General features: G+C 42.2%; 2 protein-coding genes across 25 annotated transcripts in view; one reads left to right on the plus strand and one right to left on the minus strand.

The window, feature by feature from the left end:
- Positions 1-27,325, plus strand: part of BTRC (beta-transducin repeat containing E3 ubiquitin protein ligase) — a 171,612-nt gene that overhangs the window by 49,264 nt on the left and 95,023 nt on the right. For 9 of the 24 annotated variants that reach the window (XM_043552402.1, XM_043552400.1, XM_043552401.1 and 6 more), the window contains 2 exons: positions 2,479-2,586; positions 26,466-26,543. The exons of 5 other annotated variants lie outside the window; for them this stretch is intronic. In XM_043552402.1, the coding sequence (XP_043408337.1) occupies positions 2,479-2,586; positions 26,466-26,543 (186 nt within the window). The remainder of the gene's footprint in view (positions 1-2,478; positions 2,587-26,465; positions 26,544-27,325) is intronic. 10 more of the 24 variants (XM_037903368.2, XM_037903373.2, XM_037903374.2 and 7 more) reach the window with 2 other exon arrangements.
- Positions 9,748-10,417, minus strand: LOC102937438 (40S ribosomal protein S5). The gene has a single exon (XM_007066902.4). It carries the CDS (start codon positions 10,379-10,381, stop codon positions 9,785-9,787), a length of 597 nt encoding a protein of 198 aa, XP_007066964.2. The 5' UTR covers positions 10,382-10,417; the 3' UTR covers positions 9,748-9,784.

Genomic DNA, 27,325 nt, shown 5'->3' on the forward strand with positions numbered 1-27,325 from the left:
TCAGTCAGCTTCAAATAGTAAATGCTGAGGCCAGCCCCTTGTTGGTGGAGCTGTCAATACAGAAGTGAGTATTTGACATCCGGCTTGGTTGGTGGCTGGGGATGGAGGATGTTGAGTTTTTCAGAGATCAGGCTGTAAATGAACTTGTTCTGTTGGGTCACTCATCTGATTTACACGCAAGCTGTTTCTATTGAAACACCTGAGGCCTTTTGTTCAAGCTTGTGAGTAAGCTTCTTTCAGTCCCCAATTGTAATTTAGAGGCTCCGTTTCTTTCAATGGGCAAAAAGCAAGTACAGGAATGACATTTCCCCCCAATGTGTGAACCTTTGCTCTTTTAAAGACAAATGCTGATTTAAAAAAAAACAAACAAAAGGAACAGAACTCCAGTGGTAATGTAAATCTTGTTACATACATGAGAAAAATCCTAGCTGACTGGCTCAAAAGTCACATAAGGAGTTGGTTATTTTCTGTTGTGTACTTCCTCACAGATCAATAATAACTGAGGTCTGGACCAATATTAACGAACTAGTTTGCATGTAAATAAGTACATCCTGATTAGCTGCAAGGAGTTCTGTGGCACTGATCTCTTAACTTCCCTGGACATGATAAGAGCTTTATAGATAATAAGAGTAGGTTTTGTTTTGTGTTTTTGCATTGGGATTTAGAATTCTTCAGTATACTCGAGTATTGTCTGGTAGGTTAAAACAGCAGACTGAGAAGTGTGACTTGGATTTCTATTGCTTGCTGTGATACCTGGTCCATAATTCCTGCTCTCTCTCGACTTAAGTTTGCCTGACAATAAAATAGGTGACACTTTACTATCACACGGGGGGTTGTGTTTTTAAAGTATACAGATTCTTGAATTCTAGATTCTTTATCAAGTGTAGAATTTATTTATAAAATTGAGATGAGATTATATTAGGGTAACCAAAACTTTTAAAAAGCACTTTTTCCTAGGTTAAATTCTCCAGTGAATTTGAAAAATATGTGTCTATTTGGAGCGGAAGCATAAATTGGAGCAAAATATCCCAAGTGACATGATGTAAACTGGTGATAGGGTTAATTCAAGTGTGGTTTACTATATGGTTACAAATTATGAATTTAGGAGGCTGTCCTCTTTCTGCCCATTTCTGGATTGGACACATGGCTCCCACATATTAAATTTAGTGCAGGACTTTCCACTCCTCCCAGAGCAGTGAGAAATAGTGGCTCAAAAGGCAGCTGCCATTTCACACTGTTACAGCTGTCCCTTCCACTCATATTTTCTCTCATCCCCCTGCTTCTTAAAAAAAAAAAAAAAAAAAAAAGGCTTAATATGGCATGGGGGTGTGGAGATGAAGAATATAATGGTGTGAGATTTCATGTAACTAATCTGTCATATCCTACTGTGTTTCTAACTAGCTGCCCATTTAAAATGCATTGGTATTATACCACCATGCCAGTGATACAATAAACAGCAAGTTCAGGCTCAAAAGTTCTGTAACTGATCAGAACAAGGTTGCTGTCAAAATGCCAGTAATATTTTTAACCTGCCGTGCTAAAGATTTAAAAACTATGGATATCAGAACGAAATAGTTTTAAATATCAGGTTTCAGAGTAGCAGCCGTGTTAGTCTGTATTCGCAAAAAGAAAAGGAGGACTTGTGGACCTTAGAGACTAACAAATTTATTTGAGCATAAGCTTTCATAAGCTACAGCTCACATGCATCCGATGAAGTGAGCTGTAGCTCACGAAAGCTTATGCTCAAATAAATTTGTTAGTCTCTAAGGTGCCACAAGTACTCCTTTTCTTTTTTTAAATATCAGTGACTACTATTTTCCTTTTTTTGATGGGCTGACCCCCTCTTTTTTTATTTTTGTTTTTGATCCATTTGGAAAGGTGAATTATCAGTTTGCTATGGTAACTGTAGTTTAGTTAATGAATAGCAGAGCAAGTAGAAACAGAAAACCTTTGCAAACAGTCACTGAGTTGTTATTGTCCTTGGGCATAGGATCTTCCCCCCCCTTTTCCCACTCACTCTGGTGCAAGGGTGGGGTGGGAGTGCATGGAACAAAATCCACAAAATCTTTTCTGTTTCCCTGACACTATCCGATGGAATTTGTCGTTCATTTTTCTGCTTACCTTGCAGAATCTTTCACTCTGTGGTATATTTGAGAGGTGACTATGCATGGAGGGAGAGAGAACTGATTAATTGGAAAGAAATAACTTTGTTTAGTGCAGTACGACGAAAACTGATGCAAAAAGCTGATTAAATAATTAATTTGTTGGACCATAACCTCTTTTTTTTCACTTTTTGCTACTGTGTCATCTAAGAGTTTCTGAGGAGACAAATCAATCAGTAGTGTTTCTTGAAGCTCTTTCAGTCTTAAAGGCCAGCTGCAACTGTGTTGATGCAATTCAGCTAAGCCGTCAAAGTTCCTGTAATCTGTGCCATCCTGTCTCATACAGTCCCATCTCATAGTTGTCCTTTCTCTGCAGTGCTCTATGCCCAGATCTCTGTGGCTGGGCTGCTCCAGCCTGGCGGACAGCATGCCCTCGCTGCGATGCCTGTATAACCCAGGGACTGGCGCACTCACAGCTTTCCAGGTACTTTCTTTCTCTCTCTCTCTCTCTCTTTCTCTCTCTCTCTCTCTCTGTGTGCATGTCTGTTTCTTGCTTGCTTACATCCATTTATTCTGCTTCAAACAGTGTGCTTTCTTATGCCATTCAAAACTCCTACAGTCATAAACTCATCTCATGTAGATTCTGAGTGTATCACTCTGGGGCATTTTCATTGCTTTGTTTTTAATATCATTTTGCCTGAAGTTGTCTGGTACCATCAACTTTTTGCCATTTTTTCTCAGGTCTATCAAAAGCATGCAGCTGAAGTTTAACAAGTGTAACTCGCACACAGTATTCATCACACAGTCTCTGATCTGGGCCTACGTATAGCCAATTGCCTTAATTTTGCTATCAACATTTTTCTTAAAACTATTAGAAGAATTTGCAATGGGGTGGTGCAGTGGCACTGATAACTGATGCCCTGTGTTCGTATTTATTTTGTTAGATTTAATAATGGCAGCCCAGGAGCTTCAGTTACAGAAAATTAGAACATAGAAAAGTTAATCAGATGCCGCACAAAGCAAATGGATTTTGCTCTGTGCTCTGAAGTTTGGTAGATTTTGACTCTGAGCTCTCAAGGGAAATAATTCCAAGGATGGGAAAGGGTCTACTGCTAGACATGGAGTATTCAAATCTTCAGTTCTGATAGCAAGCCTGTCCCACCCGATCTTAATTGTGTCAATTTGGAGTATAGAGTGAGAGGCAATTCTTGAATAACCACGTCCCAGACCATTCAGGGCTTCAAAATCATTGCCAACACCTTGAATTACAGCTAGACATGAACATGGAGGCAGTGCAGATTGAGCTACACAGGTGTTGTCTTTGTTCTGGGCACTACTGGAAGTTGACAACTGTTTCTGCACTAGCTGAGGCTTCTGCGGTACTTCAGGGGTAGAGCCTTGCAAATCAAGCCTTGGAGGCTCAATGGCATGAATGATTGCTTTAAGGTGCATACTAGAGAGGAATAGCTGCCGTCTGTTATCCTAGGCAGATGTTGGCCACTGCGGCTTTTCCCCAGCAGCCTCTGGGAATCGAAGAGCAATCACTGATCCAGTATGCCCCTCAAGTTGTGAATCATTTTGACAAAAGTCAGTTACCTGCCTTCAAGAGATGGCGTGCCAGAAACCTGCATTTTCCTTTGGATCTGGTTTCCTGCTCCCAGGATTGGCAGGACGAGGGAGTGCTGTGGAGAGATGCTCTCAGTCCCAGGGGCGGCTTAAGTGTCTTACATCATTCTGCAGCAACCCTTCTAGCTGACCTAGCACTAGCATTGATGGACTCTGGAAGGTGTCCTGTCAGCCCTCCTTGGCTGAAGCAAGCTTGTTGCAGAGCTTTCAGTGGGGGAGGGGAAGAGAGCTTTTATATCCTTCTAAGAGGACTCTGGAGACACGGGCAGTATTTAGATTCCTACTTCTAATCCTGATTTGCATAATTTGACTGAATCAGATGGGCCTCTTTTTGGGTTTGTGTTGAGGAATAAATATCTGACATGTGTAAGCTCTGCTTTAAGGGCAAGCCCCGATAGTGTGTGCGGTGCAGTTTGCATATGGAAACCGGTACCCCTCTTTCTTCTTGATCTGTTTCCGATAGCACAATATATACTTCTGTTTTTAGAAAAATCATACATTTATATAGTACCTTTTATCTCAGGATACCCCAAAGCACTTTACAAACTACTGATATTCAAGAATCATTTCACCACTAACAAATTGTATCCCCATCTGAAGCTGAACAAATCAACTGTATAACAGGAACACGGCTGCTACTCTGAAAAGGAACACAACAGTTCAGGACTGGAAGTGATGATGAATACCGTATCCATTTGAAAGTACAGTGAGAATTTGGGATTTAGCTACACTCAACTCCTGTGAGAAATTTCTGAGGCTATTTAATGACCACGAGTGATGGGGAACTCTGCCTCACATGCCATGCGAAACACCTCTCTACCAGCACAGTACCCATGCTGGGGCATTGATTCTGTACTAACTGAGGGGAGAAACTTTGAACATCCAGCACCAGTTTCTGCAGCATTTGCATTTGTCTTTATCCCAATCAGTTTTTGAATAGACTTTGATCTTTATTAGCTTGCAAGGTCTGATGAGATTTCTTCCTTAGGTTGCTGTCTATTTTGTTGCAGTAATCTGAGTGGGTGTGGGGTTGTAACACGTCAGTGACTAGGATATCGAGAGATATTTCCACCTTTTTTGGTGCTATAAGAATTTTCAGTGTAGCATTTTAAGATCTGTTTTTGTAGCCCAGCAAATTTTCTCATATTAAGCTACTTTTTTTTTTTTTTTTTTAGCAAGCTTGAAGTAACTGGAGAAGAATATCAATTTTCTTTGCTTGTGGCAAGAGAGAAGATGCCATCTGGAATGCCACTTAGTCACTGCTGAATTTGTCTAGTTATTTACATGCTTTGCCATGAGATGCTCAGACAGAAATGGCAGAACAGGCACTTCCTGAATAGTTCAGCTAACAACCTGCTGACACCTCATGGGAAGCGTTGGCAAATATTCGAGTTAGAGAATTCTCTTGTTCTGTCAGATGACATCCAAGTTTCTCTTCCTGTGTTTGTTTTATGATCAGAAACATTTGTTTGAGAACAGGCTCTTACAGGCCCTCGATTCAATTTGACAACGCTTTGTGACATCACAACAGGGAGCAGCAACGTCAAAACTGGAGTTCTGACTTTGCGTGGGGGATTAAGCAGCAGGAGCGAGATATTTGTCTAGTGCCTCTTATCTCAGAAGATCCCAATGTGCTCACAAACCATGATTGACCATATAAGTGAAAAGCAACCAGCTCTTGATGGAGAGCAACAGCAAACTGGTACATAACATGCTGCATAGCAGTGCAGGTAGGAGATGAAGACGAAATTTTAGCATAGGATGACAAAATGACTGATCCCCTACTCTTAAGAGCAAAACTGCCATCAGGCCTTTAATGTTCATGAAGAACATGCCATTCCAAACTGATGGCAAATTTTAGCCCACCGTGACCCTCCTAAGCAACAGAAATCCTGTTTACATGTAGATGTTCTTCATAATAAAAATAGTCACATGCAGAGTTGTCTCTGAAACTGAATATTTTTAAGTTTCCAGGACACACACCAGAAGGTGTATTTATATTCTAGTGAAATTTTTCACTTTGAATAAAATTGTTTACTTCCCCATCATAAAATACTTGCCAGAAAAGGAAGGATGCAAATTCAGAAATCAGCATATGTCATATTTAAGAGCCCTACCTGACTGTGAACCATGACTTACAATTAAACTTGGTGTTAAAACACAAGAGTGCAGTGAAAATGGAATGTGTCTCAAGACATCCAAGGTTGCAAGGTCTGAATGTGTAAAAAGTTAAAGTAGTCTGGGTTTTCTTCCTTATTATTTGGGTAACAGACGTTTGGTGGTAATAGGATTTAGCACACATCTAGTGATGGTCATCTGTAGATCTCCAAGTGCTTCACAAAGGTGGGCAAGTGTGATTATTCCCACTGTACAGGTGAGGAAACTGAGCAGTGAGTTTAAATGACTTACCCAAGCTCTCACAATAAGTCCGTGGCAGAAGATTTCCACACAAGTGCCACATCAGATATAGACTGTAAACTCTTTGGGGCAGGGACCATGTCTTTGTTGTAAGGTGCCTGGCAAAATTTTGGGTGCTCAAAAAGAAGACAAAACAAAATAAAGCCAGGAGCAGCACTGTCAGTTGTAGGCTGCCAGTTCTGAGATCCAGTAGTATGGCGATGGGTAGCATAGAAAACAGAGAAGGGTTAGATTCCCCATGGTAGAGTCAGAATCATCCTGTTAGGTGAAGGGGAGGACTGAGACACTGTAGTCTTTCTAGAATGCTTTACAGAGTATTTCATATAAATTCCCACAATCTGCTATAGTTGTGGCAGGTTGAATCGAGTACTTGAGCATGAAGCAATTCACACAGAACGTCACTTCCACAGGCTGTAGCTCCTTAGTGAAGATGAAGGTGGTTGTGATCTGTGCAGTTTTGTGCAAATTAGTGTGACCACCTTATTGATGACAGAAGGTGCTGTCTTTTGATTGGGCAAAGCCCTTAGAATGAAGTATACGCGAGAGTAATTTTAACGTTAGCAGATCGGACAGGGTTAAGTTGCTGATGGCATATGTGCACCTTCTCTTCTGATAGAGGCCATTTTTTGGAGAAGGGTGAGGGATAAAGATATGGGATGATTGAGATGCATGGGCCATAACCCGGTACACACAGGCAGCAAAGAGAAAGGGGCAATTGGTTTGGTTTGGTTTGGTTTTTTGCTTGCTTGCCACATTTCACCATGGCTGATATTGATATATATGAAGTGATTTTTCTTAAGAGGGGCATTGTCAGTAATTTATATCCGATGTTCAGCTTTCTTTGTAAATTTCAAAGCAAGTTTCCTTCGGACTATTCACAGGTTTTGTTTAAAAAGTTGAGTTTTTCATTACTGAAAATTACTGTGTATATATAAATATGAGAGGGTATAATGACGATATTATTGATGGCCTTAAGGTAAGTAACCCCTACAAAGCAAGCTGTGCATGCTTTCCAGTCATTGTGTTGGGTGCAGATGTCTCTTACAATTTGTCTAAATGAATTATTCAGCACTGAAAAGAGCAATTATTAGTATGATAGTTTTTGTGTCTAACTGGAGGTGAAATACACTGCCTGGTCAAGAGATTCCATCGGCACAGAGAAATAGCTGCACTTGACCGACTCCTGCTTTGCATTTCCTGCTCTGGTTCTGTTCCAGTGGCCCTGTGAAATGTGCCTGCAGGCTATTTACAGTGAGATTATAAAAGTGAATCATAATTTTGGTGACTAAGATCCAGAGCATGTGGCTCCGGCACCCCCCAGCTGGTGGCAGGCTCACCCCTGTTTATGAATGTAGTTAGGTGGCCCCCAACTGTTTACAAGACAGCAGAGGTGAGATTTTTGATTGACAAGTCAGAAATGCATTAGATCATTCCCTCTGCCAGTCTCTGGTTCATGCTGTTAAAAATGTCAGCCTCTCCAAGTTTGAATGGCAGCCCGAGGGCCTCAGAAGCTTTTTGTTTTCTGAGATGGAAACACAAATTGGATGTGTGCCTGAGCGCTTCATCCTGGGCTGTAATTTCATCTTTTAGCTAAGAACCACAAGGTACATGAGCAAAGCACCCTGTAAACAATAATACTGGGGAAAAAAATAAACAAGGTCGTGTTTCTGGTACGTTGATCCACCGGTGTCCTGACCTCTATCACGTTGAACATCTCCACTCTGATTGCTGTTCCCTTTGGCATTACAATGAGAGGGAGAGAGACTGACAGAGGAGGCAAAGATTTAAAGTTGCAGTGTTGCAGTTCCTTGTATTGGCTATGAAATATTGAACTGCCACAATGTGACGCTTGGATTTTTAAGCAAAGTTTCTTATATGAGATGTTCAGAGTCCACTTCTCCTGCTTCCTTCACCCCGGCTCATTGATAAGCAGGGCCCTACCAAATTCATGGCCATGAAGAATGCGTCACGAACCGTGAAATCTGGTTTCCCCCCGTGAAATCTGGTCTTTTGTGTGCTTTTACTTTATACTATACAGATTTCACAGGGGGAGACCAGTGTTTCTCAAATTGGGGGACCTGACCCAAAAAGGAGTTTCGGGGCGGGGGTTCAGGTTATTTTAGGGGGGTTGGGGTATTGCCACCCTTACTTCTGCACTGCCTTCAGAGCTGGGCATCTGGAGAGCGGCGGCTGCTGACCGAGGGCCCAGCTCTACAGGCCGCAGCGCAGAAGTAAGGGTCGCAATACCAGACCAGGCCATCCTTACTTCTGTGCTGCTGCGGGCGGTGGCTCTGCCTTTAGAGCTGGGCTCCCGGCCAGCAGCCGCCGCTCTCCAGCTGCCCAGCTCGGAAGGCAGCACCACCGCCCGCAGCAGCACATGAGTAAGGGTAGCAGTACCATAAACCCCCCTAAGATAACCTTGCGACCCCCGCCCCGACTCTTTTTTGGGACAGGACCCTTACAGTTACAACACTGTGAAATTTCAGATTTAAATAGCTGAAATCATGAAATTTATGATTTTTAAATCCTATGACCATGAAATTGACCAAAATGGACCCTTAATTTGGTAGGGCCCTGTTGATAAGATTGAAAGCAATAGCAATTAAATGCATGAAAGGGAATAAGAGAAATGACAGAACTGCAACCAAATTAACTGCTCGGTATTTAGTGGTGTGACAGAGTTAGAGGTTCAGGAGTCCAAAGTCCAGTGGAGCGAGATGCGTGTGCACCCTAGTCTGTGATTTTTAAATGGAAGGATGCTGCAGCGCCAGTCTAGCTGTGTGTGTCTGTGTGTTGTTGAGCTTTGGTAAACAGATACAGTTCTATAGGGCAGTGCACACAACAAAAAATATGAGAGAACCTACTTATCACCCTGTTGCTTTAGTGACCTTGCTGTCTAGCCGGTTCTTTAGATCCTCAGAACCAGTGCTCCATATTCTCTGTTGTTCCATGGCTGGGGAATCTACTACAGAATCCACTCTCTGCTGCAGAATTGTGCTCTAGGATCTAAGCTTCCATTTAAAAAAAATTGTTTCTGGTCTGTGTGATTGCAAAGGAAACATTCCAAACATGGCAGTGGATGAGTAAGTGGTGTGGCTTTCTCTGTTAAAAATGCTATTACAAGAGTGAATTACAATTTAATAACTGGAAAGCTGTTTCTTTTCCACCTAAATGTCTAACATTTGTAACTTTTGAAAATATAAATATATGTTTCAGCTCTCCAGCTGAAGGCCTGGTCTACACTAGGGGCTTGTCTACACTGGCCATTTACAGCACTGCAACTTTCTCGCTCAGGGGTGTGAAAGAACACCCCCACCCCCCCGAGTGCAGCAAGTGTCAGCACTATAAAGCGCCAGCGTAGAGAGTGCTCCAGCGCTGGGAGCCGCGCCTTCGTGGAGGTGGGTTTTTATAGAGCGCTGGGAGAGCTCTCGCCTAGCGCTGCGCTGCAACCACACAAGCAACGTTAAAGCACTGCCGCAGCAGCTCTTCAGCGTTGCCAGTGTCGACTAGCCCGAGGAAATTAGATCAGTATAACTACATCGCTCGGAGCTGTGAAAAATCCATACCCATGAGTGAGCTAACCCCTGCTGTAGACAGCGAGTGGAATCACAGAGTTTATTGGGGCAGTTCCCACGGCTTTAACGGTTTGATTTGGCCACACGCTCCAGCTCGTCCTTGATAACGTAGGAGTTGGAGGAGCCCTTGGCAGCGTTGATGAGTTTGTCAGCCAGGCACTCAGCGATGGTCTTGATGTTGCAGAAGGCGGCCTCGCAGGCCCCAGTGCACAGCAGCCAGATGGCCTGGTTGACACGGCACAGCGGGGACACATCCACGGCCTGTCTCCGGACAGTGCCGGCACGGCCGATGCGGGTCAAGTCCATCCTGGGCCCACTGTTGATGATGTCGTTGACCAGGACCTGCAGGGGGTTCTCCCCGGTGAGCAGGTGGATGATCTCAAAGGCATGCTTGATGATGCGCACGGTCATGAGCTTCTTGCCGTTGTTGCGGCCATGCATCATCATGGAGTTGGTGAGGCACTCCACGATGGGGCACTGGGCCTTGCAGAAGCGCTTGGCTGCGTAGCTGTGGGGCAGGTACTTGGCGTACTTCTCCTTCACTGCTATGTAATCCTGAAGGGAGATGTCCTTGATCTGAACGTCATCCGTGCTCCATTTCCCGAAGATCTTGATGTCGGGGGTCTCCGCCACAGCAGGCACAGTCTCCCATTCGGTCATTATGGCGGCAGCTCCAGTGGCATACTGCCTCTTGGGGAGAGTGGATTACCTATGCCTCTGGGAGAACCCTCCCGTCTGCGTAGGTGGTGTCTTCACTGAAGCGCTACAGCAGTGCAGCTGCAGCCATTTATGTGTAGACAAGCCCTAAGTAGCAAAAAGAGTGGTACAACGGAGCCTACACCATTCAACTGTTCGCCCCAGCATACAACAATCAGTGCGATCATTAGCATAAAAATGCATTGTCACCACTAAGCTGCCACTGCTTCAACTCTGCATTAATGATCTCGTGTTACTGTGTCAAACCCGGTGCTGTTCCTGGTAAGCAGAGTCTAGTGTAGCAGCATTGGTTTGTTGATCAGTTTAAAAAAAAAACAACAAAAAACTGTTCTGCCAGCCAAGCCTGGATTTTCTTTCCTCCCCTGTTAGAAGTCAGAAAGGTGTATAAAGCTGTTTTGACAAATGGCATACGTAGTGCCACATTGAAGGGATACAGGTATTTTTAAAGCTAGCTCCAGTTCTTGAGGATTGTGAACATCTGCTTAGAGGTATTGTAGAGCTCCACAATGCACTAATTGAATTACTCTTTTCTGGAGTTGCAGACTGCACTAATTGAATTACAATCAGCTATTGTGTGTGTGTGTGTGTGTGTGTGTGTGTGTGTGTGTTGAAATGAGCAGAGCTGAAGCCTTGGGGAGCAGGAAGGTAGTGGGAGACATGACAGATCATATGTACTGTGCTGCTATCTAATGGCTACTTGTGGTACTGCATGGTCTCAAGGGAAGAGACAGTATTTCAGTCCTTTGCATAACCTAGGGCTAAACTCATCCAATTTAATTCTGGTAGTCCCAGGACATTTTTTTAAAGCTTTAAATAATGGCAAGAAGGAAGGAAGTTTCATTCACTAGAATTTCTAGTTAACAATTTGTTTTTTAAAAAGCTTTAAAATAACTTAATTTTAATAGATACATAAGATTGAGGTTCCAAATATTTTTAACATAGGTCTTATTTAATATCAGTCTTTTTGCAGTGCCTCTAATGGCAACTTTAGTGTCCCATATTGGGGGAAAGCGTGGATTAAGTATGCTGCATCAAAATCCCTCTTTTAAACTTTAATGCCTGCCTGCATCTATATATTCCTGGTGAAGTCAGTACCAGGATAGACTATTGTAAATCACAGGGCTTTACTATAATTTTGTGTTTGAAGAACTCTATGGGAAATGCTTAAAATGTAGCCAGTTCCACAAGATCAGGTTCTATAAATCTCTGCTGAACTGGCAAAGAGTTAAAGAATATAATTTTTGCCACAAACCTGGGAAAGTTTTGAAACAGTGAAAAGTGCAATAAACCTTTCTCATCCAGTCTTGTAAGTCTCTGTTAGTCACAATTCAGTGATTCATGTAAAACAAATATCATGCATTTATAATTCCAGGGAAGAGGAACTTTAATGCAAACACATGTAGAGAACAGAACAAGGGCTGTCCTTTTATAAAGCAGGAATTTAACTAGGCACATACCAGTTTGAAAAAAAGCCCTAAAGAGAAATGTGCTTGCAGAATCCTAAAATACAGAGGTAGAAGGGAGACTTAAGTCACATTTTTGTCAATTTCTCTTCTATTGAAAAGTTGTTCCCCGCAGCATATGAAAACTTCCTGGTTTATGTACAAAAATAATCAAATGTTCTATTCTTCATGCTCTTTACTATTATGAGAACCCAGCAGCTAGATACAATACCTCACTAATAGATACCTGACTAATTTCCACTATTCTATTTCCGCCTGTTCTCACAAAATAATTTCTCACGAGAGATCTAATAGCAGAGATAGCACTGTAGTGAGGTCTCGTTAGTAAGACTTCATTACTTTTCGAAAGATGCTAATGTAACTTGCTAGAATGCTATTTAGTGTAACTAAAACTAAACGACACTTGTCAGAATAAACAAACAACATATACAGCGATATGTGAGATCCTTTTCTATTGCATTTGTTCACTTACTTGCGATCTCTTAATATCTGGTCATCTAATGTGAATCAGCAAGGTTCCACTATATGTGCAACTACTGTGACGTCTCCGGTTTCATTGAGATCTGCAAAAAGACAAAAGAATTCTGCAGACTAATATTTTGTCTTAAATGCCACTTTTTGAGGAGGTGTTAACCAAATCAGTCTGCAGAATTTATTTTGGTTTATAGTTGCTTCTCTTTAGCATGGTATCAGATTGTCTACCTTCCTGGGTTCCTTTTGAAATAGTCAAGGAGACTGTTTCCAGGAGACATTGCCAATCAAATGCTCAAATAATTAATTGCAGTCCTAATGCTCTTGTCCAAATGTTACATTGGGGGGGGGGTATTTTTAAATGATTGTCAGTGTAATTTGGCACCATTGTCAAACGTTCTTTGACTCTGTCTGTGAACACCGCAGTCATTAAGCCAGCCACATACATGCAGCTTTGTAGAATAGAACTTCAGATCTAGGTCTCCTGAAACACAGCTATATATCCAGTAACCAAAAGGAGGATATCTCTTAGTCCAGCCAATGAAAGGAACCAATAAACGTATGAACATGTCTGGTATCTCACAAGTGTATGCTTTGCACTCCGATAGCACTTTAGAAGTGATGAATTAAGTCTACAGTGACCCCATGAAGTAGGCGATACATGTTTGTCCGTGCCATACTCTCACAATACCTTTCCTTGTCAAGTTTTAGAAGAATAACGCATTGCTGTTTTGGATTGTTCATAATAAAAATCGTTATGCTCAGCGAACCCCTTCTTACAGTGCCTCCTGCTGGGAGAGCCTGGAATTGGAGGCTTTTTTCAGAGTGTGAGTCACCTTCACGTGGCGTAAGAGTGAGCTCAGTGCTGCTTTAGGAAGCTGTAAGTGGGAATGAATCCATTCCATACAGTGTATAAAGTGCTTTTTTAAAACAATCTATTTCTAGAACCTAAATTGTCATTCATAGAAACCTGTTTTTCAGAGTGTGGTAACTTCTTGCCATAGTGCTGTAGTGTTAGAATTCACATTGGCCAGGTTGTTCTGTAAATTAAACACTGACAGCTCCCCTCAGGGGAACAGCCAATGTATTTATGATGATGTGCTGATTACACAAAATACACTGCAAGCAGAAAACAGCTGCAGAGAACAAACCTCTTAAAAGAATACAATTACAAATAGCACCCTCAGTATTTCTAGTGGTGAGAGTAAAATACAGCATGCTAATGGAGGTTTTCTAGTCTGCTTCAAAAGAAGAAAAGGGCTATATGAAGGAAAGAAGCTACATGCAGTGCCTATATAGAATGGTATATAATCCTGTTCCTGAAAGTGAGGGTCAAGAAAATACCGCAGGGCCTTGTCTGCTGTAGACCTCTCTTCTTAAAATGTCTTTCTATTATAGCTCCACCAGCATTGGCAACAGTGGGAGCACTAGTGTAGGCCAGCTGCCAGCATTTTAACCACCACCACAACCCTGTTCCGAATGGATCTAAGCACTGTGGTGGTTAAAATGCCAGCAGATGGTCCACACTAGCACTCGGACCATGGCTAACACCAGAAGAGCTGTGACTGTGGGAAACTTCATGGAAAAGAAAGTCTTAGTTCAAAAATAACTGACCCTGATTTTATGGCTAATTGTTTTTTATATGTTTTGGGAGACTCAGTGGGAATGAAAGAGGTGTGTTCTCTTCTGTCTCTACGTTGCAGATTTAAATTGTTCTGTTCTAGATGGCTGGGGAGTTTGTGTTTTATTTTTTCACCACTCAGAGATATGATAGGCACCCCCCCTGTAGGCAAGGCCTTTGGGCGGAGAGCTTACCATCCAATTTAGATATGACAGAATCAAGGCTGCAACAAAACCATGTGGGGAGGATGGTAGAGGAAGAACTTGGCATTATTCTGCTTAGAAAGCTGATGGGAGTTAGAAGAGGTTACTCTGAAGCGACTGTGATGCATCGGCAGAGTTGTGTAGGGGGAACAAAGGATGAGGATAGCGGGGGTGCTGTGTCAGTACCTATGTGCAATAGAGAAGTTGTGGAACGACTGATGCAGCCAGATTGTGTCAGGGTTTGTCCAAGTTAGCAGAACATGGCTGTAGAATATATTTAGGACCTGCATCTATGAAACATGTTTCAAATACCAGGCACACGGTCTTCTGTTTACAGCCCTAGAAATTGTGTTGAACTTTCAGTGTATAAATCTGTTTTTACATCTAGCTAAGGAAACAACATTGGGATTCTGTGATGAGGAGCATTTCAGTTCACTTGCCTAAAACAAAGAATCAGTTCTTCCATCTGCAGATCCCTAGCATGTACTAATCAACTCTTATACATCTGTCCATCTCTTTTAACTCAGTTTTGAGCCTCCCTGCATTGTGCTGCTCCACTGACATCTATCCCATGTGGCAAAAGGGAGTTTTGTATAATCACCCCACTTTAATCAATAGAATAATTGATAAACCAGATAAGATTTAAACTGATTACCTCCCGAGTAGAACTCCCCAGGGGCCTTGGACTCTCTTAATTTTGACATGTGTGTTGTGTACCCTGCGGATGAAGTGCAGTTTGAATTATCTGTTTTTATTTGCTTAATGATGGGGAGGGTGTTAAAGTCAAATGTTTAATTAACCCAGCAATGGGCTGCGCTGTCACTTACACACACATCCAGCTGATTGAGATATCTCACCAAGAATACTGAATAGGAATGATAATGTGGCACTGAGACGGAAGATTGCTTTTTCAATCCATTTGCTGGGTCACTGCTTTGAATGTCTTATTGGATGAAAGGCATTCAGCCTGGAAAAAAATCAGCATTTAAGTACATTTTGTTTCCTGGCCCCCTCCCCACCAAGAAGTTAACTAAAACAGATATGTTGTAGGTTTAATAAGCCATTCATGTCCTAGCAAAAGGCTGTGAATAGTGGATCTCAATAGCCAGTGGCCTAGAGCTGTATAATTTCCTTTAAAAACTAGCCCCAAGGTATCTAAATATGAACTATTATATACACACACCCTTACCCTTCATTCTTTGGTTGCTCGATTATTCACCTCATTTTATAGTTACTGCAGCAGTGGCATCTCTTCGTCCCCAGTCAGTGCATCTTTGAACGCCCCCTCCAGAGAGAGCTGTTTCAATGTTGGATTTTTTTATGGCAGAACCCAGTAGTAGGGTTTTAAATTTAAAAGTGTTCTATAGGGGTGTTTCATTATTTTGTGCATATTTTGTTACGTCAAAGCATCAGAATAGCCCATGGGCTTTGCTCCTTGTGTTGCAGCCATTGTTCCAGCACAATGATACTGGCCAGCCAGACATTATACAAATGATCTCTAGTCCCGCACCCTCATTTTCCATTGTTTCATTAGAAGGGGTACTTTAGTTGCTTGCTATTGCTCCGAAGACTGAGGCACATTTAGACACATGCATCTTTACAATGAGTTTGTCCTTGGTAGTGTGTAGAAATGAATACATAATAATGTACTAGAAGTTAGCTGAGTTTGACCCATAGTCCAAAGTTAGATGGGCCTCTTATGTCCATCTTAGCAAATATAACTTTGTTACTCTTGGTTATCACTGGGAAGGAAGTACATTTAGAGTAGAGAACCACTTTTATTTAATCAAATATTTCCAGGAAGGGATATGGTCTAAGGGAGCAGAGTCAGGTGTTCGGGGCTTTGTACCTTTCCCACCACTAGCTTGCATTTCAGCCTTGAGCAAGTCACTTCTCTCTTTCAAGGGACAACATGAATGAAGGTGTGAAGTTGAGCATAGGGGGAGAAAATCAGAGCAGAGACTAAAAAAGGGGTAAGATTATAGTGGGTTGAAAGGTGAGGGTGAGGAGATTGAAGCTCCTGCTTTTGGATTTAAGAATCCAGTCAAAGGGTTTGAGGAGAAGAGATGATGACTAGTAGCAGCATTTTTGGTCTCTATTTTGGGGAGAGCTGGGAGTGGGGAGACTAAAATTAAAATAAAAAAGGCCGGAGACAATCATGGTGTGACAGGACTTTTAGTATTGGGACAAGTGAGGCTGTGTTTTTTCTTTGCTGAGGGCTTTTGCTTTAAGAAGTTAGGGCTGGTCTACATTTGAAAAATAGATCAACCTAGCTACGTCGCTCAAGGATGTGAAAAATCCACACCTCTGAGCAACGTCCTTAAGCCGACCTAAGTCGCCATTTAGACAGCACTAGGTGAACGGAAACTCCCGCCCCTCGTGGAGGTGGATTTACTACCGCAATGGGAGAACCCCTCCTATTGCTGTAGTAGGTGTCTACATGAAGCACTGCTGTCGTGTTTTAAGTGTAAACATACCCTTAGAAAGCAGTGCTTCAGCAAAGGACACAGAATCTACCGTGAAACTAGCCAACCTTACAGTCCATTTATCAAAGCACTTGCAGTTCCCATGCAGATGAAGCCATAATAAATATTGAGCGAAGAAAGTTAACCTGTGTCTAGAGAATTTTAATAAATAAAAAGTTTAAAAAAAACCCTCTCCCCAGACCTGTTGGCTCTTGCTAACTCTTGTTAGTACTAGAAATATGTTTTTGACACCTCTTTGGGATGTTAGCTTATGTGCACAATCTTTAACGTCTGACTGTGATATTTTTCCCCCCATGTGGGGAAAATCAAGAAAGCAGCTGGTTCAAGAATAGATAAGCACTAGTAAAAGCTTTGATTCATATATAAAAAAAAAAAAACCCAACAGAATGAAAGTGACTAATCCTAAAATTTGGTGTTTCACATGCTGAAATTCAGTGTTAAAAATGCATTTTTGTGTTCATCAAATGAAGGAATGCAGTAAAGCAAACCAGTGAGGAACAGGGCCAAATCATTTGATTCCCCCTCCCCTTTTGAAGTGCTTCTGTTTCTTGATAAATCTGCCTCCATGAATCGTGCGTGGCAATATTTTCCAATCTTAAAGACAGATTAACTAAAGCTGAAATCGATGGTGGGACATATTAACAGAAATTTGAAATATCAGAGAAATCGTTAAGGTTGTCTTAGAGAGTGGGGACAAAGCCGATTTGTTGGGGGGTGGGAAGGGGAGGCAAGTGCACATAATAAGACACTGGAGTGAGACTGACCAAAGCAGAGGATGATTGCATAGTACAAAAATACTCTCAAGGCCAGTCCTTGATAAGTTCACTTGTCTGGTCTTCAGAAGTTTACCCTATGTTATTGCTAGCATGAGTTGAATTGGTGTGCGCGTGTGTGTGTGTGTGTACACACACACACACATATATGCACATGCACTTTGGAAACATGGGCTTTTGGATCCTAAAAAGATGTAGATTGTCTTGATATACCATAAAAAACTTGAAATATGAAATGCAAACTGTAAATACCACACTTACACCTGCCAAGGTGCTAATTGATTTTATCATTCAGGAAAGAGATTCTAAAGCAGACCCTGGCTGAGCAGGGAGTGTCAACATGAACCCTTAAGGTTTCTTTTGCTCTAACTTTGTTATGAAGAATGGGGAAGTAGCGCTGCCTAATGCAGATGTCTGGGAGTTACAAAAATAACCAGATGTCCTGATTAGCAGAAGCAAATGTTCTTTCCTTAATCCACGTAAAATTATATTCAAAGGCTGTCCGGATGTAATGCTTGTGTAAATAAGGCACCAACAAAAATTGGAATATAAAGGGCCTTTGGCCAACTGGCTTGAAGGCTTGAATATTAAAAACAAATTTACCACTGTTGACTCTCTTAAATTCATACAACAGAAATGTGAAGCTGCTTCCCAGGGAACATGGAAAGAGTGTTCTCATTAGCCATATTTTCACTCTCTGTTTTGAGAAATTTCTGGTTAAGCAAAGCTAGCTATTTAAATTCCCATGAATGGTGTGTTCCCACCACCTGGATCCCTGTTTATGTTAAAACAAACTTAATATTGTTGAAACTATTTCATTGTTTCATAATATCTTTGATAAATATTTGCACCGGCTTTTAAAGATCTATGTGTTACATCAAATTCTCTATTCTGCTGGTAGTGTTAAGACATCCCACAACTTTACCTTCAGCTTTCTAATAAATTAATAACTGATTTAATTAAAATAATAACTTGGTCTGAAAATTCTCCTTCATTTCTCGAAGTTTTGATATGTCATGTTGCTGTGGGAAGACATTCATTCCAATCTGGCATTTATTGGGTTGAATACAAAGCAAGGAAAACATATATAGAGTCCATTTCTGTGTATTTGAAGGGTAGAATTGTATCAAATTTTTCAACAATTTTTTGGGTAATTTTGTATGTGGAATGTATTCTAAGTGCAGGCTGAACTTTGTTTATACTTTCCTACCTTTAATTGCTAAATTGCTCAAACCTTTGATTGAAAAATTGTTTGTATTATGATAGCATCTAAGGGACCCCCCCCAGTCATGGATCAGGGCCCTGTTTTGCGAGGTGCTGTACAAATACACAAACTGTCCCTTGTCCTGAAGAGTTTACAGTCTAAGAAATCAAACACCTGACTCTGAGCCCGCTTAACTTGTGTCTTTCTCTCTGACATTAATGGCTGCAAAAGAGTGGAAAGAAAGCATCAATTTGCCCCCATATCCTACTTCTCCTCCCTATATCTCCTTCCTTCTAATAATTAAACCTAAGCCCCTTTCAAAAATACCACTTAACTTTAAACTTTCAAGAGCAAGGAAACTTAGTTCAGTCATTCCATGCTTAAGTCACCCCCTTGTGCCTACATACTGCAATACTGTGTTTTCAAAGAGGATCTCATAGCAATGAATGTTCAGAGCTGCAAGTGCCAAAGACGGCTGAGGTATAATCCGTACCTCTGCATTTTCATTGTTGTAGATCTCCCTGTGTGTTGCAGTTGTCATTTCTGTTTTATTTACTGACCATGTAGAGGGTATGACTTTCAAACTTGCCCTTTTCATAGTTGTTTTCCTCACAGTAACTTAGTTCACTTTAAGGACTTGCTTTACGTTGGGTAGTGACTAGTCAAATAAGTGTGAATCTGAGCATGTTGTGCCACTCAGGAACAGCTCAAAATGTGTTAACTGGGTGTTCAGGCTATAATTTTAAAATGAAAATATTGCTTGAAGTCTGAGGATGGCTGTGCCAGGTTTCATCCTAGCACTGTTTGAAATGGCCGAGATGTTTATAAACTGACACACAGCATTTATAAAATCAGGATGCTGACAGTCCCTTAACAATAACCATGCTCTTGGACTCATCCATCACTTACAAAGGTTATTGGAAAGGGAATGTAGGGCCTTTGCTATCACTTATTCCTCTTCCTCCCTCTTTTTAAATCCATATTCTGGCTGGCAGAGGCACAAAATAATTCAGGCCAGTTTTTCCATCTCTTCCATCACTTCACCTATTCCCACAGGCTGATGCAAACTAGGAAAAATCCTATTTTCTGGCATCACGGGACAACCAAAAATCCAGATTGAACAAGTGAAACTTCCTGTCTGCCAGGCGAGCTGCTGGCCTGAATTTGAACAGAAAACAATATGCACTGACTGGCAAATATAACCTGGGGCTGAGTGGGAAAATGGGTCGTCATCTTCATTTTCTTTGTAAATTACACCAATCAGCAGACAGAATGCTGAAGTATTCACCTTGTTAAAGTGTTCCCTCTTGATTAACCCAAGTGCAGTGTGGGGTGATTGGATAAGAGTACTCATGGCTAAGTATGCACATTCCCCAAAGTGCATTATTGGGCTCCACTACTGTTTGATGACCTTTACAAGGAACCAGAAACAGGTGGTCAGCTTTCACTTTCAGTCTCTGGTCACTCAATTTAACTATGAGTAAGGCTATGTTTTAATCATGGGTATTTTCAGTAAAAGTCATGGACAGGTCACGGACAGTAAACAAAAATTCACGGCCCTTGACCTGTCCATGATTTGTACTATATATCCCTGACTAGAACTTGGGCCGGGGGGGTGAGGCTCGGGACCCCCGCAGGTGCTGGGGTGGGATGGGAGCCCGGGACCCCCGCGGCTGCTGGGGGTGGGTCGGGGCAGGCAGGCAGGCTCTCTACCTGGCTCCGCATGTCCCTGTAGCTCCTAAGGGGAGGGAAGGCCAGGGGGGCTCCGTGCGCTGCCCCTGCCAGGAGCTCCAGCTCCGCAGCTCCCATTGGCCAGGAACCATATCCCACGGGAGCCGTGGGGGCGGTGCCTGCAAGCAGGGACAACTCACAGAGCCCCCAGGCCCGCCTAGGTCAGGAGCTGCAGGGTCATGCCAGCTGCTTCCAGAGAGCTCCCTCCCCCCCCGCCCAAGTGTTCGGGCAGCTCCTGAGCCAGCCGCACCGGCCACTTCGAAAGTCATGGAATCTGTTACTTCCGTGACAGACATGCAGCCTTACCTATGACTTCAAAGTGGAGGCTCCTCTGAGGAGCTTGTTCTGGAGGGAGGGAAAATAAAACGTCTCACTGCTTAATGTTAAAAATGTATAAAAATGGCTACAAAAATATCTGGACAGCTAAATTTGACATCCAGGTTGTTCTTGGACTGGCAACTAATCTCATCTCAAGTTGGACACAGTGCTTCGATTCTTTACTAATGGAACTGATGTGCCCAAGAAGACTCAGGCCTTGTCTACACTACCGCTTCAGTCGAAGTAAGTTATGTTACTCAGGAGTGTAAAAAACCATCCCACTGAGCGACGTAACTTACACTGACTTAACACGGTGTGTAGCTCCCACCTCTCGTTGAGGCGGATTAATTATGTCGATGGGAGAGCGCTCTCCCATCGACTCATCTCCTCTTCACCAGACCCACTAAATTGATGCCGCGGCACCGATCACAATGGCACCAATTTAGCGCCGTGGTGAAGACAAGCCCTCGCTCCCTTGCAGTGGAGATGGTTATGTCACTAACAACCCACACAGCCTTAGCTTTCCACTTCAACAAATATGTGTACACTCACATTGGCTGGAACAAGTGTTAATTGATTGGAAGGGATCTATTTGTCTGAGAGCTCTCTTAAAATATAGACTGGCACATAGCAATGCATTTATAATATTTTTTTGCAAAGCAAGCAAGTGCTTTCTGTATTGGATGCAGATGTTAAAGCAATAGTTTGTTTTAAGGGCCAGTGCTGCACAAATTCTGGCCTTTGGGATAATGACAAGTGTTTTGCCTGCATAAACAATACATTTTTTCCCCCCTGAGGTCCACGCACACCTAGTTTCCCTCAAGCACATCATCTCTGTCAGGTTAATCAATAGGCACCGTATGGCAGAGGGTCAGTAATCAGTGTCATCGTGCCTTTAAATCGTGTTGAAAATTTGCTTAAAGCCTGGGCCAATTAACATCGAGATGATGAATGGATGGGTAGATGGGAAGAGCCTGGCGCTCAGGGGCTTGTGAGAAGTAGATGCTCAGCTGTTGAGCAGCAGACACCAGCGAATAAAATCAGCCATTCATGTTAGCTCAGTCCACCCACTCTTAATGATAATGTCAATCTAGCAAAATATAGACACACTGGAGTTGTCATGAGTTCATAAATCAAAGGAGTTTGTCAAAGGCATTCAGATTAACGAGGCAGCAGCAATAACAAGTCAAATTTGCATAGAGAATTGCCCGAATCTCAGTAAATTATGATCCTGTTTTTCATTTGATTATTTGCTAATGTCTCAAGAGGGAGAATGATTACATTAGCATGCAAAATCTACTCTAGAAGTAGAAATCTGAGGTATAGCAGACCAGCACACGATGACAATTAATCAGTTTCTGCATACTAGCATAAACGTGCAAGGCCCAGAAATGAACTCCGTTTTTTATTATTATTTCTCCTTGCTACTGATCCAAATGGTTCAGCTTGACAGAGACTTTATATTGCTTTAACAGTGTTCTGAATTGTGCCTGCAGGCAAGACATAGTTATGCAGCTATAACCAACCTATCCATCTGCCAACCAGATTGGAATTCTCCTATCCAAGGCTTCCATTAACCCCCACTGACAGCTCCAAACAGGATTAAGAATTTGAAAGCATAAAAAATAGTTGTACACAGTTCTCCCCCACCCCCACCTCCTCACACGTGGAAGAAGACTGCATCTGTACTGTTTTATAATTAGTGTTGGGCAACCCATCATCAAAACAACTGCCCAGTTGGCAGGTTTCTGATTTCCACCATGAGGAGTAAGGCCGTGCTAAAGGTAGCCCTGTGCAGTTGGTAGCCCAAGTACATTCATCCATCTGAATCCCAGTATTGCTTTCATGTGTTATATACAGAAAATACTGCGTGTCATCACACTTCAGATGCTTTAGCCTACAAATTCTGTGTGCTGTGTAACACAGGGCGTGTTTGAGATAGTGGGGACTTCATGTGGAGAGTCAAATAATGAAACAAGTTTGTGGTGGTTACTGGGATGATAACACGCTGTGGAATTATATCCTGTTAGTTACAGGCTGAAGTTTTAAATCCAAATTGTATTTGGAAAGGGTCTCTTGTAAAAGACAGTTACCATTTTAGGGCAGATAAACTATGAAAGGCAAATGCCCTTCATGTGGGCCTCAGAGGGGAAGGCTAGAGAGGAGGGCTAAAGCAGAGATTTGGGAATCAGGATTCCCAGCATTGCCACCGACATTCTGTGTGACCTTGTGTAAAACCTGTGATCTCTATTTTATCAATCTGGGCAAATAGAGGTGATAATCTCAGGGGTGAGGGGATGGGAAACTTAACCACTTAATGCTTTGTGGGGCTTGAATGAAAGATGCAAAAGGCAGGCTAGTCCTAGTTTGTAGAAGATGCTCCATGCACTCCAGCACAAGCAGTCTCTTGCCCTATCTGGTTTTGGTAAGGATGGTGGCCAAGAAAGGCACTGCCACTTAGAGGAAATGGGATTTCAGAATTTGCCCCAATTCAAGAAGTTGTTTGGGATTTCAGCCTTTTGGTTGCTGATTCTGTCCCCACCCCTTCGTCCTAGCAGATTCCATCTTGTCTTTGCTACACATCAGTTGCAGTTCCTGCCAACCTTTGACATTTCTAATGCATGCACCATCTTAATATACGAGCATCAAATGCCACATTCTAGAGCTATGATTGCAAAACACCTTTTTGATAGCCTTTTGTCATCCTCCCTCGTGGCTGGAAGCCATGCTGAAGCAAACTTAAAATTCTGTCCTCAAATAGAAAAGGAGGACTTGTAGCACCTTAGAGACTAACCAATTTATTTGAGCATAAGCTTTCGTGAGCTACAGCATCCAATCAAGTGAGCTGTAGCTCACGAAAGCTTATGCTCAGATAAATCGGTTAGTCTCTAAGGTGCCACAAGTCCTCCTTTTCTTTTTGCGAATACAGACTAACACGGCTGTTACTCTGAAACCTGTCCTCAAATAGGGGAGCAGACCTCCCTTGCATTGGTTCAGCAATGAGACACACGTACAGATGTTGTTTTCTGGTCACTGTTATAATAGTCTAACTTTACCACTGGAAAGCTGAGTGGTGACTAATACTGGGCATTGTTCTATTAAGTGGAATTCACTTTAATGCAGGTCTGACTATTTCTGAACTATTTGGAGGCTTGTAATACACCTGGAATGGTGATTTTTCCTATTCCTGAGAAATAAGCGGGAGTTGGAAACATCTGTGCTTTGTTTCTTAAGTGTAATGCTTTCCAGTCATTCTGTCTTCACCAAGCGTAACTTACTTGCCAACAAAAGTGCATGAGCAGCGCTCCTGTTTAATAGTCTGCTATTGGAGCTGCTGGGTGGGTACTGCAGAATGGTGAGACACCAAGCTGTGACCCACCATATGCACTTGGCAGTCTCTGTCTGGTCTTTGTTCAGCCAACCTCGTAGCCTTGCCACCTATAAAGATAATGAATGCGAAAAGGTCTTCTGCTCGCTTTCAAAATTAGATCTTTAGTTTAAAGAAAAAGAAACTGGAAAACTTGTGACATGTTGCGATAACAAGAAATTTCAGAATAAAGGCTGTTTTTTCACCTCGGCATTGAATTTCTTGGCTTTTGACATTGTTGTAACTGCAATGACATTGGAAGGCAGTTTGAGAGGCAAGGGGAAGATGAGATTTCACTTTTAATAACTATTTTCTAAAACACACAACTTGAGGAAAAATAGGATATTTGATGCTATTATGGGAGGGGGGATTGAATATTCAAAATGCATCTTTAAAATAGATAAAAGCAGTTCCTGGAATTACTTTGAAATTCTGTATCTCTAGCAATTAATCTGTTTTCAGAAGTATCAAAATTGAAATCCCTACTTGCATTATTAAAGTGTGCAGATGAGTACAGAGCAGTTTGTGCAAAGATGCATCTTAATTTCCTTTTCACACTTGTACAGTTTAGCTCTCTCTAAACCAGACTTAGCAAATAACTTTCTCCTAGTTGAGGCCCTGTGTGAAAACTTCTCAAAGATTTGGGTTGTTTTACTGAGTTATCAGGCCTGTTTAGGATTGATTTACATTATAAAACCCTGGCTACAGCTGCTCAGACCTCATTGTGCCTCCTGAGTTCTGTGTCTTGTAAAGCTCACTAGCTGGTCTGCAGATCTTGATTTACTTAGAATCCTCAGGACCAGTTTACCTTGAAGGTTTTTTTCCTTCTCTTCCATCTCTCAGCAAACTTTGCTCATGTCCTTGCCATCTTCCCGCTCTCTTCTTTTCCTTCAATGAAACTAGAAGCTGTAACCTACCTAGACCCTTGCTGATCACACAGCACCTGCTGCAGGCACCCAAACACACTGCTCCACTGATGGCTTATTGCAGTCTGCTTCCTCTCTACAGTCCCCACTCGACCAGACTGCTTGCAGTGTACCAGCTCTTCCTAGACTGACAGATGCTCCAGCCAGTGACTGAAATTTGGGGTTGGGAGCCAGCTCTAAGGGGGATCTGGATATGTTAGGAGCACTGATGGGTGAGGAGGATTCTGGGAGGTGATGATCATAAAGGGGATGCAACTTCCACCTTAAAATCCTATCCTGATCCCATCTGCTATAGCCAGAAACTCTTCCTGTTACTGGCCTAGCACTCCCTAATGCCTCTCCCTTATGCCTTTATAAACTGAGTAGTCTTCCAGGTATTGAATGCATGGGTTTGTGACTTAAAGGCTATTACTACTATGGTGTTCAACACTGACTTTAGACGTGTGTACAGAATTCCTCCAAACCTTTTTAAGCAACGCAGTCTATCCTTAGCCTATCAACATAGTTATTGAAATTGTGATAGCAACCACCATGTTTTAGTATTGCTTCCCTGGCCAGTGTGGACAGGATTTTTTTTTTCAGATAATTGTTTGCTGAATGTGTCCCAAAGAAGGCCTCTGTCCTTAGATAAACAATTGCACGATTCCCAGACAAGTAATCCGTAGCTTAGGAGGACAGAAGAGGACAGCGTGAAGAGGACAGAAGTCTCCTGCCTAGTTTTCTGAGCCTGTCATTAGCTGAGGAGCATTTCTGGAGCAGCCTCTAATGGCTCATCCTTCCTCCTCAGCACCCTATATTCCCCATATAAGGTGTGGTGTTAGTAGTGCAGGATACTAGTCAGCTTTTCTGGGGAGAGAGAGCACACACCAAACCAACCAACCACACAGACAGACATTGGAAGACACAGCAGGAATGGTGCTGCCACTGATACCACAGAATTTGATGACGTGGTTCACCACAACTTAGAGGTGGGCCAGACAAATCTGAATGTTGGTAGTCCACTAAACTCCTGTGCAATCAGTCAGTATTCCTGTTACTATAAAGATACTGGAATATAGGGGGACAGTTGAATTTTATTAGCTACATTTACTCTTTATAAAATGGAATCTTTTGAAAACAAGTCACTTTCGGGAGTTCAGGGACATAAGCAGTGGTATATTAAATCAGGCCATCAAGTCACCTGCTTGGCATCCTACCTCCAACAGCGGTCAGTACTGGCTGTTTTAGAGGAAAGTCCTAAACAAACACAACTTCTCCACTATACCTATCGAATGGTGCATTATTTATTAAGAATGAGAAAAATTCTGTCTTAGTCCTAACAAGCCAGTTGGCTTACACCTGAGGCTAGCTTTTTCATGTATGTATAAAATCTAGCTTGTGTAGCTTGCAAATATTCAGTTTCCTTTCCTCCCACAGAATAACATTGGGGATAAGAACTGAATTAAAGCTTACTTTCTTTCACAGAATTCCTCAGAGCGAGAAGACTGTAATAATGACGAGCCCCCTAGGAAGATCATTCCAGAGAAGAATTCACTTAGACAGGTATGCAACTGGTCTCTTAAAAATACAATAAAACTTCCTAACAGCTTGAATCTTAAAACACTTCAGGAAACTAGAGTTAGGTTCCTGACTTTTATCTGGAGCACTTGTCATGCTTGAGCCTGAAAGTTCTTTCTTACTCTCCTTAGTGGGAGAAGACAAGTAGCATTGTACCTGGGAAAATCAGATGAGTTGGGCTTTTGTGAATATGAACAGGGATATCCCTTTCTGAGCAAGTATAGCGCCATCAGCTGGGACTTTGTATCTGAGTTTTGTTTACTTACTTGCTAATCATTGGGAACTCTCCAGCCTTGCTCTGTAGTACTCCCTCTGTCTCATTTATGCCTTTCTACAATACCTAGAATCTCAAGGTGCTTTACAAAGAACTACTATACTTAGAAGGCAGGCTTTCTTAGAGCCATTGTCCAGACTGATAACCGAGAAGTAGAGCTACTTTAATTTCCCTCAGAAAGTTTAAGATGGGTCCTTATAGATCTGCTATGCCCCCGCACCCCGCAAAAGTTTTAACGTCTCTTTGATCCCTTCTCTATATTAAAACAAATTCCTTACCATCTTAATTTAAATTAAGCTCTATGCAGCAGCGAGTAGATCTTCCTGTATGTATTGTACATCACTGAGCACCCTGGTGTTCAACAAATAAATGTGTCAATATCCTTTAAAGAGAGCAGATTTTTCCTCCCGTGACACCACCCCACCCAAAAAAGTTAACTTGCCTAGCACCATCAGAAGACCCATTCCAGCAGTTCCCCCATCCTGGCTGAGAA

The sequence above is a fragment of the Chelonia mydas genome, chromosome 7 (assembly GCF_015237465.2).
Source record: "Chelonia mydas isolate rCheMyd1 chromosome 7, rCheMyd1.pri.v2, whole genome shotgun sequence".
NCBI lineage: Eukaryota > Metazoa > Chordata > Testudines > Cheloniidae > Chelonia > Chelonia mydas.